Source organism: Heloderma suspectum, chromosome 6 (assembly GCF_057233095.1).
Source record: "Heloderma suspectum isolate Gila_16-S chromosome 6, 16-S_ref, whole genome shotgun sequence".
In the NCBI taxonomy this organism is placed as follows: domain Eukaryota; kingdom Metazoa; phylum Chordata; class Lepidosauria; order Squamata; family Helodermatidae; genus Heloderma; species Heloderma suspectum.
The window spans coordinates 13,151,131-13,167,664 of NC_139463.1; the positions used below are offsets into that span (position 1 = coordinate 13,151,131).

The 16,534-nt window shown below is 43.8% G+C and overlaps 1 protein-coding gene across 1 annotated transcript in view; it reads left to right on the forward strand.

Moving 5' to 3' along the window:
* The window catches only part of IGSF9B (immunoglobulin superfamily member 9B), a 137,049-nt gene extending 123,741 nt beyond the window's left edge, over window positions 1–13,308 (forward strand). Inside the window, exons 21-22 of the mRNA XM_084807237.1 lie at window positions 12,151–12,272; window positions 13,085–13,308. Coding sequence (XP_084663363.1) covers window positions 12,151–12,272; window positions 13,085–13,308 — 346 coding nt within the window. The remainder of the gene's footprint in view (window positions 1–12,150; window positions 12,273–13,084) is intronic.
* Window positions 13,309–16,534: the final 3,226 nt, after the last annotated feature.

The following is a 16,534-nucleotide window of genomic DNA, read 5'->3' on the forward strand; positions in this document are numbered from 1 at the left end:
CACTATCTATCCCAGGAATGCCAGCAGGAGGAATCTCTGCCAGCTGCTGTGCCTGTGAGGGATGAGCTGGCTCCTCTCCCATGGATTGCTGATCCTCCTCAGAATCAGAACTGCTCTGGGGTTCTATCGGCTCAGTTTCCACCCTGACAGTTTAATAGTAAAGAGTGTGCCTTCTCATTCATCCCCAGACATTCCATATCTTGTGAAGCAGGGAATGAACTGCAATGGATTGGTAATTTCCTTAAATACCTTAAGAGTTTCTTCCAAAACAGTTATTTCTGACCACAGATGGAATATTGGATAAGATGCGCTATGAGAATGGTAGTTTTTTGGCCTTCATTAGAAGGTTGTACTGAGATAGATAGATAGATAGATAGATAGATAGATAGATAGATAGACAGATAGAATTTGACATGTATTCAGTATTTCTAGAACAAATAATTTTCTACATGTAGGCAATTTCATTATCCAAAATACCCAATTTTAGGGAGCAGGAAGAATAAAACACTGGCTAGAGACATTGTTCAGATGAAGTCGACTTTAGTCTACAGAAATATCTGCCAAAACGAATGTGTTAGTCTTCATAGAATCATAGAATCATAGAATAGTAGGGTTGGAAGGGGCCTACAAAGCCATCGAGTCCAACCCCCTGCTCAATGCAGGAATCCAGGTCAGAGCATCCCTGACAGATGGCTGTCCAGCCTCATCTTGAACGCCTCCAGTGTGGGAGAGCCCGCCACCCCCCTAGGTCATTGGTTCCATTGTTTTATTGCTCTAACAATCAGGAAGTTTTTCCTGATGTTCAGCCGGAATCTGGCTTCCTGTAACTTGAGCCCATTATTCCGTGTCCTGCACTCCGGGATGATCGAGAAGAGATGCTGGCCTTCTTCTCTGTGACAACCTTTCAAGTACTTGAAGAGCGCTATCCTATCTCCCCTCAGTCTTCTCAAGACTAAATATGTCCAGTTCTTTCAGTCTCTCTTCATAGGGCTTTGTTTCCAGTCCCGTGATCATCTTTGTTGCCCTCCTCTGAACCCTCTCCAATTTGTCTGCATCATTCTTAAGGTGTGGTGCCCAGAACTAGACACTATAGTCCAGATGAGGCCTAACCAGTGCTGTGTAGAGGGGAACTAGTACTTCCCAGGATTTGGAAGCTGTGCTTCTATTAATGCAGCCCAAAATAGCATTTGCCTTTTTTGCAGCCACATCACATTTTTGGCTCATATTCAGCTTGTGATGTACAACAGTTCCAAGATCCTTCTCACTTGTAGTGTTGTTGAGCCATGTATCCCCCATCTTGTAACTGTGCCTTTGGTTTCTTTTTCCTAGCTGCAGAACATGGCATTTATCCCTATTAAATGTCATTCTGTGGTTTTCTGCCTAGTGCTCCAGTCTTTCGAGATCACTTTGAATATTGTTTCTGTCTTCCAAAGTATTAGCTATCCCTCATAATTTTGTGTCATCTACAAATTTGATCAGCATTCCCTGCTCCTCCTCCTCCAAGTCATTAATAAAAATGTGGAAGAGCACTGGGCCCAGGACTGAGCCCTGCAGTACCCCACTCATTACCTCTCCCCAGTTTGAGAAGATCCCATTGGTAAGCACTCTTTGATTCCAATTCTGTAGCCAACTGTGGATCCACTGGATCGCTGTTTCATCTAGCCCACTTTGAGCTAGTTTGCTCATCAGGATATCATGGGGCACTTTGTCGAAAGCTCTGCTGAAGTCAAGGTATATTATGTCTACAGCATTCCCACAGTCAACAAAGGAAGTTAACTTGATCAAAAAATGATATCAGATTCATCTGGCAGGATTTGTTCTTGACAAATCCATGTTGGCTTCTAGTCATCACGGCATTGGTTTCAAGGTGCTTCCAGATGGATTGCTTTATCATCTGCTCCAGAATTTTCCCAGGGATTGATGTCAGACTGACTGGGTCTGTAGTTCCCAGGTTCCTCCTTTTTACCCTTTTTGAAGATAGGGACAACATTAGCCCTCCTCCAGTCATCTGGCACTTCCCCCATCCTCCATGATTTCTCAAAGAGAATAGACAGCGGTTCTGAGAGTTCTTCTGCCAGTTCCTTTATGACTCTAGGATGCAGTTCATCTGGCCCTGGAGATTTGAACTCATTCAAAGTAATTAGGTGTTCCTTGGCCGTATGCCTGTCGATCTCAAGCTGCAATCCTGCTCCTTCAGCCTGCACTTCGCCTTTGCCAGGGGGGTCATGGACCCAAGGGTGCAATCCTATCGGGATAGGCAGCCACCTCTGAACTTGAAGGCAACTGCCTATCCAATGTAGGGCGAGTGGAGCTCAGAGAGGATCTTCTCCTCCATGCTCCAGCCACCCTGCATTTGTAGCTAGATGGCCATTTTTTTGTCTGTCTAGCCGCGGGACTTCGGAGCGGGGGGTGGGGAGGAAGGCCAAACTATGCATAGGAAATGTCGTACTGGCACTTCCACACTTCCTGCCCCTCCCTGCCCCCGGGAACGCCCCCTTTTGCCCCACTCTATGCAGCTCATCCAAGCGTGGAGCCCAGGACAACCTGCACCACCTACGAGGTGGGGAGGCAGTCTTCCAGGACCTGTCCTCGGAACATGGGCTCTGAGCTCAATTCCTGGAAACTGAACAATCCTCTGGCCATCTAGCCACTGTCTAGTGGCCATAGGATTGCACCCTAAGGTGCTACAACAAACTACGATCGTTACCCCTCTGGAAATTATTCCACTAGGAAAGCTGTAGTTCATTAAGAAGTAAAAGCTGATTATGATATGACTGTTACGATGGATGAGTGACTTTTACTCCATTAACATTAAAATAGAGACTTCATGGAAGATAGCTAGAGGTCCTAAAACTTAAAAATGAAATCTGTACTGCAGAGGTAGTTTGCCTCTAAATACCTAATGATGGGGACAAACAGACACAAACAACCGTCAAGGTCTGCCTGTGAACCTCCAGTAGCATCTGATAGAAAACTTTTGGGGAAAGACTGCTGGTCTAGAGAGGTCTTAGTCACATCCATAAAGGCATGTCTTATGTTCTAAATCTTAACCTTGATTGCATCACAGTAATACTGTTACTTTCCTCTTGAAAATCCTGTTTAGTTTAGACAACAAATCAATGTGCTTTTTCTTCATCCTAAGCATCATTATAATTTTTGAATAAAACCATAGTCATTCCCCCTTTCCTCCCAGAATGGGCTTTTAGCTCAAAGCTAGGAGGGTAGAACATTCAAAGGCTTATATGTGATTTCACTTTTATCATTCTCAGTAAGGATGCAACAAATATCTAAGATAAAAATAGCTACAACGTTAATCTTTGAAATCTTATTATGAAAGTGCTTTCGGTTAGTGGCTTGGCTTCCATTGTCATCTAACATTAACAAGGGAAAATGTGTGTTCTTTTATTGAACTACTATATTTGTTGAAGCAAATATCACACATTCATAATTGCAGATAAATGTCCCAAATGAAGCAGTAGATTTCTGATCGGGTGTCCTGGATCTATATAACAAAAGGAGGAAGTAGCTTCACATCATGGGCAATAGCAACCCATTCAGCTATTTAATGGGGAATAGTGCTGAGCAATAGCTCAGCAATATGTAGAGTGAGTGGCAAGCATGCCAACTACCGGAATGGGGTAGTGTAATGAGTAACAGGAAATAATGTTCAATACCCAGTCAGTTTCTTCTGGGTAGAATTCAAATTGGAAAGTGATATACCCATTTGGAAAATCCTGCCATAAACAAAGATTACTTTTCCATTTTGCAGATAAGTGTCCTTACCATGAAATGTCTCTTTTTAGTGAGGCAAAGTGTTCATGGAAATAACTGGAGAGGTTTCATAGTCCCTCATCTTAAGGAAACTTATTCCTATGAAATTAGTAGTACTTCAAATACAAATAGATGGATTTCGCAAAGAAAATAGCTCACTTTTTTTTTATATCTAGTTTGAAGAGATTTGGGGCAATAGAAAAGGTATGAAACCCACTGACTACTGGAAATAAAATTACTATTTCTCAACAGAGGATGGCCCATGGGGGCAAACGTTTGTGGTAACATGTTGTTCTTATATATTGTCATTGTGTGAAGGAGATGTCCGATAGCCACTCTTGTTTAGCCTTTTGTTTCTGATGCTCATCTGATCCTAAGATACCATGCATCTGAATATGAAAAACAGGTAGAATATTAATCTTCAAAACCTTATTATTAACATACTTTTGATTAGAGGCTTGGCTTTCCTTGTCATCTAACATCAACAAGCAGATTCTTTCTTTCTTTCTTTTTGGCTGAGTTTGTACTGGGCAAATGCAGTTTTCTTTATTAGTATTTCACAACATACAAGAAGAAACCTCTTCATTTTTAACATCCCTCCAAATGTTTTGCAGGAACAGGGTGTGTGCGTGCGAAACTGGGTTAGATTTCTTTTTTGCTGTCCTCTTTTTACACCTCTGAATCTTAATAATTGGCTTTCCGTCTGTTTACATCTTCTGCTGTCAAATGGGGGATTATGATGTCTTTTTTGTCAGTTTTTTTATGCTCCTGCTGCTCTTGTCCCAATTTGTTACTAACTTGGGGGGGGTACAGTTGTGTTTATGTAATTGTCCCAAATGGTATGGCACTGGCTAGACATGTAGGAGATGTGCTAAAGAGAGTGTATCTTGCTAAAGCACAGTCCCCACATCTGTTTCTTTTGTTGTACCTCAAGTTCCAACATTGGATAGATGGGTTATGATAGGAGGGAAGGTCCTGGGGATGCAGTTGAGCAATCTCTGATATTTTGTCAAGGAACTGGGGGAATGTGCTACCTGTTCAAAGCTGACATTTCTGAAGGAACTAACTATATGTTATAATCTTGTTCCCGGAGTCTTTTAAAAAATATTGTAAGAACATAAGACATTTTGTCTGCAATGTAGCAAAACAGAAGATGGAAATGGATGGGAATTTGAATTAGGGATGTGCACTGCTTCGGTACAAAGCCCAAATAACGAGGTGAAGTGGGCTGATTCGGAGGTGCCTCATCGTGATACAAAGCGCATCAGACCAGCACTGATTTTCCCCGAAGTGAAGCAGCTCCTCCATGAAGCGCCTCATCCATCTCTTATATTCAGAGCTTTTCTTATGCCTTCTGAGCAGCCCAGACAGGCTGTCTTCAAAATGTATCAACTTCTGAAAGATCACACAGAGGGGCAGAGGAGGAGGGAGGGGGAAGGTGAGAGGACGTGGAGGCACCAAATGTATCAATCTGAGAGGGATCCAGCCACTGGGAGAGGTGGGGGGAGAGGAGAGGGAGGAGGAGGAGGGAGTGAGCTTTGCTGTGAGTCAGCCTCCATTTGCTTATTGTGAGAGAGGTGGTGTTACTGGAGAGGAGAGGACTGTCTGTATGTTATTTGGCTAAGATCTCCAAAGTGGGGTGCACGCACCCCAGGGGCAGGGTGCAAGATGATCCATTGGGGTGCACTAGCCACCTGATAATTGAGCAGCGTCCTGCTGCCCTGACGAGCTGCCATGGTGTGCAATAATGGTGGCAGTGGCAGTGGTGGCAGCAGCAGGATGGGACAGGAGCTGAGAGGGAAGCTCTGGCATTTCTCTCTCTGCTCCAGTCCTATCCTGCCTCTTCTGTGGCCGCTGGGAACAACTGCCCCAGTCTCTGCCAGGCATGGCAGAGGAAGCCTTAACCCTTCCCACTCTCCTTTGCCAGAACAAAACTGAGAAGAAAGTGCATGCTATGGGGAATGGGTAAAACAAGCGTCCATAAAATCAAAAAGCGATCCTCATGAGTTCATACTATTTTTAAAGGGGAGACCCACAAAACCATCATCCAGTCACAGAGCACATCTATGTCCGTGGACTAAACCGGAGAAATAATGTATCTGCCACTTGCGCATGCAGCCACAGTGCAAAAACATGGATCTTTGGCAGAGATCCTCTTGATTTCATATGATTTTTGCAGAGCAAATCCCCCAAACCGCCATCATATCACTGAGCACATCTGCCTCCATGGACTGAACCAGAAAATCATGGATCTTCCACTCATAGGTGCAGCCATGACACAAAAACAGGGAAAAATGGCTCCCCCCCATTCCCCAGAACAAGATGGCTGTTGGCACATGTTCAGAGGGCCTAGGAGATTGTGGCAGCAGCAGCAGCAGCCCACCCTCATTGCAAGCTGTCACCACTGGCCTCACTCAAGCCTTCACGGGCTCCTCGCAAGCAAGGGACCTGTGAGGGCTTGAGCAGAGGCAGGAGTCAGCCCTCAACCAGGTGCCCTCACCTCCTTCCAAGGAAGGGAGAGAGTGCAGTTGGAGGACGACTCCTGCGTCTGCCAACTGACTCAAGCTTTCACGGGCTCCTTGCAAGCAAGGAACCCATGGAGGCTTGAGCAGAGGCAGGAGTTGGCCTCCAACCGGGCACCCTGCTCTCCTTCAAAGGAAGCGAGAGAGCGCAGTTGGCGGGTGACTCCTGCCCTCCTGCCTGTCAGCGGTCGGAGGGCTGTGATGGACAGCGGTTTCCCTGGCAGTGCTGGCAGCGGCTCCCCTGGTGGTCCCAGCAGCAGCAGCAGCTCCCCTGGCGGCAGCACACCCCCTAATGGAACAAGGGCTCAGGTAAGGAACTGGGGGCTGGTCGGTGTGTTGGGAGGCCCAAAGCGGGATTTGGATGTTCGAATCCTGCTTCGGCTTCGTAGGCCGAGGTGGGTCAGGCCCCCCCCCCCAAATCAGCCTGAGCCAAATCGAGCCTGCCTCAGAAGCCCCAAAGCAACTTCCGAGTCAGATCAGGGGGTCCATGCACAGCCCCAATTTGAATAACATTTCCAGGATTCATAACATGAGAAACTAGGAATGTAACATTTTGTTACTATCTGTTCTACATTAGCAATCACTGAAAGGCTTTCTTCCTAGTCTCCGTATCGGAAAGGTTAAAAAAAAAATATGTGTTCCTATTCTATAATTTTGTCTTTCCTCACATTTCACCAGAAAGCCCGATAATATCTTTCACTCACTGGACTCACCTGGGTTTCCAGGGAACAGTTAGCTCTGGATATTCTGTTCCCTTCACAAAACTCTTCACACATTTTGGCAAGTGCTTAAATTGTTGTGCCACCCCACTTAGCTGCTGTTTTGAAAAGGCCACAGGGGGTATTATTTGACTGAAATCGGAAAGAATCAGTGTTATGGATTTCATTAAGGTCCCCCCAACTTTCCCCTCATAATTTAAGGACTGGTCTGTCCTAAAGGTTGTGACGTGAGCAATGATTGAGGTACAAAGCTCAGAACAAGATGAAATTGGCCAATCGTTTATGGTAACTGCATAAGGTCTGCCCATAGTGCATGTGTGTGCGTGTGTGTGTGTGTGTGTGAGAGAGAGAGAGAGAGAGAGAGAGAGAGAACGCTCTGGAATACTGCTGATTGGCAAGATTGGCAGTTCACAGTCAAGATTCTCCTGGTCCTGGAAGTTGGCAGGTGTCTCCAAAACCAAAGCAGACTATGTTGGTTTTCCCCTGTCATATGGTGTAGAAGACTGCAGTGTTGTCTCAGCAGTAGCTTTAGCGAAAGAAACCACCCTTACTTTCTATCCCTTTTGACTTCCAAAGTAGTTGAAGCTTATATAGCCCCACTTTCCTGGCCCCATGGACCAAATACCTCACGGAAGTATAAGATTTACTGGGAAATCCAAGACCAAAGGGCATTCACGGTGCTATGCTGTTTAGCTGAGAGGCATTGGTATGGTGGGAGCAGAGTTCATTTTAGCAGGGGCAGGCAATCTTCTCGCTCCCAAGGGCTGCACGTTGTGATAAGCAGGAGGTTGGGCCCACATTCTGGTAGTGGACCCCATGTTGCATGCACACACACACACACACACACACACACTCGTAGAAAGACTTCCTGTTTGCCTACCCTGCTCTCTTTCATCCTCACACCATCACACACACACACACACACACACACTTTCCTCACACCCAGACACACACACACACACACACACAGACAGACACACGTCTCCCCATCTCAGCATATGGGGATTCAAAAAAGAAAAAAAAGAAAGCAAAGATCCCATTGCATCTCCTACTTCCTCCAGTTAATTGGTGCTTGGGAATAGTCAAAGAAGTGTTCTGCTTAGCATAGTCCTCAGCTTTTCCCAGCCCCCATAAAAGGTGTATGTGTGTGTGTGTGTGTGGGATTTAAATGGGCAGGATAGCTTGCAGGGATGACAGCTATTTAGTTAGCTGGGGTGGAGCTTGATTGTGATGGGGAGGAGAATGCATGAGGAATAACCCTCCCTGCATGGTGTCCTTCCCATATAGATCACACTGTGCTGAGGTTGCCGAACCTCAGCAGGCTGGGGGAGCACGATTTCGGCAGCAACCAGCATATTATGGCAACAGCAGCAGGAGGACGCTGGCCCGCTGTATTAGAGGCATTTGTGGGCCTTATGTGGACTACAGTTTCCCCATATGTACATTACAGAGAAGGCTTTTCTCTAAGGGGCCATGAACCTAGACTCCAACACAGGTGGCACATGGAGCAAATCCCAAATTAATTCTGTAGATACTGATGGAGTAAGCTTGTTTTGAGTTCTAGCTCTGGTCTCCACCCAGTGTGTAGTCTGGCTGCACAAACTGTATAGTGTTGCCTGTGGCAAGGCCATTCAACCTAGGCTGTGGTTGTCCAAATCAATTTGAAGTGTGACAATATAATAGTTCAGATACATCCTTGTACTGCATGAGAGGTTGTTGGTTGTCTAGAACATCTACAGTTTTCAACTAGAGATGGATGGATCTGTCAATTTTGGTTTTGCTCAGTTTCTCATTTTTCCAATGTTAAATTCATTTCATCCAATTTCTGCATCAGTTTATGATTTTTTTTTTGGGGGGGGGGATTCTCGTTTGCCAAATCCAAATCAAGTTTATTAGGCAACCAGTTACAGGTTATAGCCAAAAAGGAAATTTACATCACAACAAATCAAACATTTATAATATATAGATCATATACAAGAGGCAAAGTCCTTAGACAAAAATGTTAGTCTCAAAAGCTTGCCTGAGTTGGAGGGGAGGTAAGTGGTCCCGATCTGCTGCGGATTCCTGAGGCCAGATTCCAAAGAATCCAGCCTCATTTGAATCCGCAGTGGATTTCTCTGACATCCCTACCCCAAACACTTTCAACAATCTTCTCATATCAGTTTGGGTCTGGGATAGCAGAACCATCTCATCTGCATATAGCAATATATTCAGTTTCTGCATACCTACAGTCACTGGGAAGTTGGACTTGTCAGGCAGTTGGACAATAACATCATTCACATATATAGTATACAAAAAAGAGCCAACAGACACTCTTGTCTTATGCCTTTTGTTGAGTAAATTTCTTCTGACAACTGGTTTTCGCTGTGCCAGGGTTACCCTTATGGCCTGGACCCCTGAGCAACTTAAGGATTTTTTTTGCCTCCTAAAGAGTTCCACCTTCTTTCTTTTACTTCCCCCTTTCCAATAACATGGGGTTTAGACTGTATGTGTGGGTGATTAACACACTAGACACAGGGTTTAACCACAACAGTTTACTGGTGAAGTAAAGCAAGCAGATCAGAACTAAAGGTATTTACACAGTAGAGCTGAATGATACAAAAGGCATTAAGAGAAAATGCAAGTTCCTTTACCCTAGCTATACTTAGACTTCTTCAGGCTGCTTCTTCCTGCTCCCTCTTCAGGCTCTAGTATCCCCGACTCTGCTCTTACTGCTCTAGTCTTTCTGACTCACTCTTTTTATACCCTTCTTCCCCAAAACCAAAAGTACTGCTTCAAACCTGAAGAAATGAAACTTAACTGGGGAAATGAAATTACTCTTCTCAGAGTTACTCCCCCCCCCAAAAAAAAAACCCTCCAGGCCCCTAGGCCTGACCTTTTTCCTTTCCTTGCTTCTGTAGGCCTCAAACCTTCACACTCTGCCTACCCTTATTTACATTGATGTGCCTGTATACTGGTTCTTAATCAGAATTAACAAGAAACTATGCACCTCAAGCCTCCATAGTTTTTACCAAAGCATCTCTCTGTTTATCTTGTCAAAGGCTGAAGGCAGTTCTACAAAAACAGCATATAAGCGCTTCTTAGGGGCACCTGCATATTTCTTTCTTAGCTAGAGAGGGATGAATGTGCAAAGGTCAAGCTTGCTACGGTTCTCTGAATTCTTCCTCAAAGCCCATTTCGCAGTGCCATCTGGCAACTCCCGTTCCAGAGGGGCTGTGATTCCATTCAGGGTTTTAGTTCCCACCTGCCAAAACTGTAACAGTGCTATCCAAGGTGCTGAAGAGTGCTATCCAAGGTGCTGAACCCCAAAATGGGTTCAGCAACTTGGATAGTACAATTAGAGTTTGATTGGTGGTAACTAAAGTCACCTGCCACCACTGTCATTTCACCAAGTTTGCATTCCCAATTGTGGGTGTCTTTTTGGGGTTGGGGGTTGGGAAGGGGGAACAGGGAAAATGTGCATTTTTCAGAAAAAAGTACATTTTTAAAAGTGCACATTTTCTGCAACTGAGTGAGCACATGCCCAAATGCATATTTTTGGAGGCACACACTTGCAGAAGTGTGCATTTTTTAATCAAATACATGTTTGGGAAATTCAAACATTTTCCCAAGAATTGTGTTCTTGCTCGCACTTACATTCAGGGTTGCAAATGGGACATGTTTGTATGATTTGCAATAGGAACAAATTTTGCATACATCCCTACTCTTTGATGATTTAAAACAAAGCACTACTCTGTGGCAGACTTTCCATGATAGAAGCCTGCTTGTTCATTCCCAATGACGTTTTTATTTGCCTAATCCTCAGCCTTACCCAATAAAAAATGCATATAAAGTTTGGAGAAAGCATCTAGTAAACTAATTGGATGGTAATTAATTGGAAGCAATTTATCCCCCTTCTTAAAGATTGGGACACAATACTGTTTTCCAGCCCCTGGGAAATCTGCCAAAAGAATTAACGTAAGTGAAAAGCTTCCAAAGTATAGGTGCATTATTCCTAATATATGCATTTTTGGAAGCACTTTCCCCTAATGCATTTGTATATGTTTTCTTTAATTAATATCCACATTTTGTGCACACCTTTTCCTAATATACACCTTTTTGTACACATTTTAATTGGAGAACTACATTGTGAAATTTGGCAAATTCTGAATATCAAAGTATAACTGCATTTCAGTTCACATATTGGTTTGGGAAGTGCAAATTAGGTAAGTTTGCATTAAAATGCAAAACAAATGAATGTCTCTCCCACCCTTATTTTCTGCTATATCTTTCAAGAGAATTTGCAAGATTTCTCTCCCTTTTTGACTTATGTGCTGTGGTATGTGTGTGTTTGTGTGGGTTTGTGATGAATGTATAGAACTTGTAGGTCAACCCTTGGAAGCGTGAAGAATGTAAATGTATATTGGAAATACTTCGGAGTTATAAGGACTCTTTTTCATTGCGTCTGCCAACTCCACCATATTTCTCCCGCGACATTTTTCTTTTTGTGTTGTGGCGTCAGGGTGCATCCCTTGCTCATAGATTTGGTAATCTTCCCACCACTGTGAATACCTGTTTGTGCCTTTTGTGTTTTTTCTCCCTTTTAATTCCAAAAAGTGCCTTATCAGACATAAGAATTGTCACTTTAATGATTCTTCTTCTTCTCCTTTTTTTCTCTTTTTTTGAAGATTGCAGATAATTTTAAGCCAAGAGCCTTGGTGCCAATTTTACTTTTTTTTCCAGCGTGATTCTGCCATTTTCAGGAGTTTGATTCTATTCACAGGAATGGCCAGGGTTTGGAGTCCTACTGTCTTTCTATAACCTTTGCCTGGTTCGACCTGAGCAGCATTGATCATAGGATGGAAAAATGGAGGTCCCCAGAGAAAGAGATGGCAGGGTTGGTTGGGGTTATTTGGGGGGTTTGGGGGTGAGGAGAGACCATTTTCATTCATTCATGATGAGGTGAGAGAATGGTTTCACCTCCAGCACTGGTGTGGTGGGGTAGACCCTTATTCCACCACCCTAGGGCCTCCTCATCTTTTCCTTTTCCATGGCAGACCTGGTGGAGGTTGAATGCTCTCTTCCCAGCAGAGAGACCTCCCTTGAGACAGAATATGGCAGGGGGCCACTGATGGCGCTTGTCTGCTTTGTCTTTCTAGAAAACGTCCATCTCCAACCCGGAACGCTGCTGCACCTGAGAGGCTCGAAGCTCTGAAATACCAGCGGATAAAGAAGCCCAAAAAGTCATCCAAGGGCTCCTCGAAATCCAAAAAACAAATCAGTGAGTGTGAGGAACATGAGACTCCTGGCTAATCTCCCCCTCCTCTTTCTCAACTCTGGGCCCAGCACAATACTCATTGAAGTCGACGACTTGTAATGGGAATTGATTCTGTCTCTGGCCCCAGAGCTTGCTACTCTGTCCTGGTTTTGACCTGTGTAAGAGGTCACTGGGTTGTCCTGTTCCTTGGATCTTCAGAAGCAAAAGGTCTACCTGCTAGGATGTTTTTTTTCTCCTCCCCTTGTGATTCTTGACTCCATCCCTTAGGCCAAAGGTAGTTTATAGCCCGCCTAACCTCAATCTGTATAGCTCCCGAGCTGGTATTTCCCACAGTTTCCCAGTGGATTTCTTCCAACTCTCCCTATCTCTCTTTAAGCTCAACCCCTACGTCTCTCTCATTTCCTCCTTCCTTCTACCCCAGTTCCTCAATAACCTCTCCTAACTCCTCCTTTTATTTTGCTCTTGATTATGTCTTTATTTAGATGAAAGCCTGCCTTATTCCTAAGGCTCATCCATCCTCACACCAATCCCATGAGCTACATCTTCCTCCATGTTCTCTTCTCTGCATAGAGCAAACCTTCCTTTTTTTCAGGCATTACTTGTTTTTGTACAAATCACTCAAAACTTTTCATATGCTAAGATTAATACCTGTGCACCTTGGTTATATCTTAGCTTATATATTGATTTTATTTTTATTTTGCTTTTTGTTGCTGGCTTTAAAAACACACCCTATTTATTGTCGTCTGCCAACGAATAGTATCCATACAAATGATTAACCCATCCTCTTCCTCTGTCCCTTTCACCTTCCTCTTCAGATGGTTCTGCCTCCCAGGTTCAGCAACATCCTAACTCTCAGGTACTGTGGCCCGACGAAGCTGTCTGTCTCCGGAAGAAGAAGAGACACCCTCGTCAAGACCCCTTTGCCCGCCTCTCAGCACTGAAGGATGACCTCTGCCACCGGCAGGTTCCTGAAGACCAGACAGCCATTCTCAACAGTGTAGACCATGATGATTCCAGTGGGCATGCAACCTTACTTTAGAATAGCACCAGCCAGAGAAAGGACAAGGGGGAAGTGGGGAGGGAGAAAAGGGTGCAAATATCTCCTTATCTGGCAGAATACGTGGTGGAACAGCAGGGAGAGAAGAAGCTGAAGCACAGGTGTGTGTAGCTAATATATTTGAGGGTGTGGGCTTCAGTGTTGTCTTCAATGTACCAGCAGGGGGGAATGTGCCTAACAAGCAATTAGTATTGCATACTGATGCGCATGACTCTTGTGTGGTATTTGATAGAAGAAAACCCAGCATCATGTCTTTGACCATTGCAGGGAGAGTTTACAGCATCTTCTGTTGCAATGCAATCCATGAAGATAGGAAATATCCTAAATGAGAGGGCGGGAAGGAGAAAAAAAAAAATCCCAGTTTAACCGGCTTAGTTTTGTTTGGATCTCCTTCAGAGCGTCAGAAAATGTAAGAGCTAGGAGCATGATCTTCTAAGGCAGAGAGGGAAAGAGAAAGAAAGGGAGATCTTTAAAGTGACCACCTTTGTTACGAATCCCATGAGCCTCAACCCTTCTTCTCTGTGCTGTAGCTTCAGTTTTATGCATCCTGGAAAGGGATAAGATTCTACAACCTGGTTTCCAAAATTATACTGAGAGTGGGTTTTTAAAGGAAAGAAAATAGATGCAGGATACAATGTATATTTATACAGTGTGTGTTTAATTTAGGTAGAAAACACTGGGAAAAGAAAATAAGCTACCCTAATACAGGGAGCAGGTTGGGATACCATAGGATGCAGTTAAGTAACAAATATTTCAGGCTGAGATTTATGACCCAATGAATCAATTTTATTAAAGAGCTGCAAATATCATAATGGAAAACTTACCAGCACAAAAGAAATCTGCTTGTTTCAACTGTCACACCTTTTTGATGTCTGAATATTCTAAGTGAAAATACAAATTGTAATTTACTTTTTATATCTGTCAAATCAAGACCTAGGATTAGAGTATGTATTGTGTTTTGCACAGTTGAATCAACATACACGGAAAACTTCTTAAATTACACTAAAAAGGCTGGAAGGTTCATTTGCCAAACTAGAAAAGATGACAGCAGTTGGTTCAAAATGCCAGGTATCTGCACCCTCAATTGTACTTTCTGGCAAATTGTAGGTTTAGACTGGCTAATTTTAAGATGCTAATCATAATATGCTAGTATCTGTACTGTAGTACGCTATGAAAAAAATTAGTCTTTGTACTACAAACCTCACTGCATCAGTGCCTCCATTCTCATGAACTCTGCTGAAGTGAGGAGAAGTTGTTTAAACTCTCTCTGTGTACGTCTAACTAGGCAAGGTTCTGCTGTGATTTCTGTTGCTTCCAATCTCTGTTGTTGTTTTTTTTCTGACCAGACTCTAAATCAGGTGTGGTGTACAACTGCCTCAGAATGAAGTAGCAGGATCCCAGGGTGGTAGAATAGACTGTACCACTTGGACAACAGGTTGTCGGATCACGTATTTGAATGTTTCCCTACAAAATTAACAGCAAGTACAAAATGAGCTCAGTGCAGGTGAGTGTCAGGCTACAACCCTTTTTCTCTGATGTGCTACTTTAAAAGGAATTGTGAGGGTGTTTCTTTAACAAACAAACATACCCTTGGGAGCATTCAAAATGGTATCTCCTGCCACCTGCAGTATGAAGTAGTACAGCCCATTCTACCACCTCAGGACTCTACCACCTCAGTTTATTGCATTGGCCAGTCCTTAGTGTAGACCACTGGCAAACATGCAGCAGCAGTCCTAGAAAGGAGTTTTGGAAATGTAACTTTTTATCTCACATTGCTGAGTACAGAACTTTTTTTGAGTAGCAACTAGTGACACCGAATTGCATATGCCTGTCCAACATTGTATGCATCTCAGTATCTAACAGCATTCCTTGATTTGCTGTTTCTTCTTCTCCTTAATTCTCCTTAATTCTTCTTCTTTTTAATCTGGGCCAGCAGTCTTGTCATATATTGTTTTATTTCAGTTTTGCCTCTTCTAGAAGAAACAGTCCCATCCAGGTATACACAGACTTCCTCCTTCTGGAATATTGGGCCTAGGTTTGTTTATTTTTTCCTAATAGTGCAGTTGCACCAATACACTGGCCACACGCAGGTAAAACAGTCTGCCGTGGAAGCATGGGACAAGGGTGTGTGGGGAGGACAGGATGTTGTGACAGCATTGTGAAATAGTTGCTGGGCTCTAGGACTGCGAAGTAGCCAGCCTTCGACCTGCTAACCAAGCCTGTGCAACTTCTGACCACCAAGCACAACTCAGACTGCCAGCCATGTATGGTAGCCCACTGAGAGCCAGTGTGGTGGTATGGCTGGGATGGCAGACGAGGATCAGGGAGACCAACATTCGCATCAGACATGGGCAAATCTGTCTGTTTCCAGTCCCTGTCACAGTTGCATGTTCCCCATTATTCTATTCTGTTCTGTTTCCACATTAATGTACACTTTGAAGAAAGATTCCTATCGAAATAATACTTTAATTCATATTTTAATACATGTGGAAACTGTTGGAATCTGAGTGGTGTTATGATCTGAGTGGTCATGTGTTACAAGAATTTGCAAAGACTGAATTTATTTTTTATTTATTTATTTATTATTAAATTTATTAATCGCCCATCTGGCTGGTCACCCAGCCACTCTGGGCGATGATTCTTCAAGTCTCCCTAATTCATAACCTCACTCTGCCACAAAGCTCACTGGGTGACCTTGGAACAGTCATTTATCTCGGCTTAGCCTACCTCACAGGGTTGTTGTGAAGATAAAGTGGGTGGTGGGGAGGAGGACCGCATATATGCCAACTTGAACTCCTTGGAAGAAAGGATAAAAATGTAATAAATAAACATACCTGGGGCTCAATTAACCTCCTGTTCTTGCTGCCTGCCTGGGACTGCAGAAACCAGGAGGCTAGTCAAGTACTTAACAGGTGTGTGGCTGGCAGATTGTGTTTGGCTTGGTGGATCACAAGTCCTTGTGCAGACCGCTGCTAAATAAAATTAGCAGACAAAATTAATAAGGTGTCTATGTAAGTGGGTGAACAGCTGCAATTGTGCACATTAGTGTGTGTGTGTGTGTGTGGCCAGGATGCAAAGAGCTGCTTTAGGCATGCCTACAGGCTTGCAGACACCTGGTTGGATTTTTTTTTTTTTTTTACTTTTTCAATGAAATTGATTTTAGACCCCCTTTCCCCACGCAGTTTTAACAGTCTCTTGCTAGGCAACC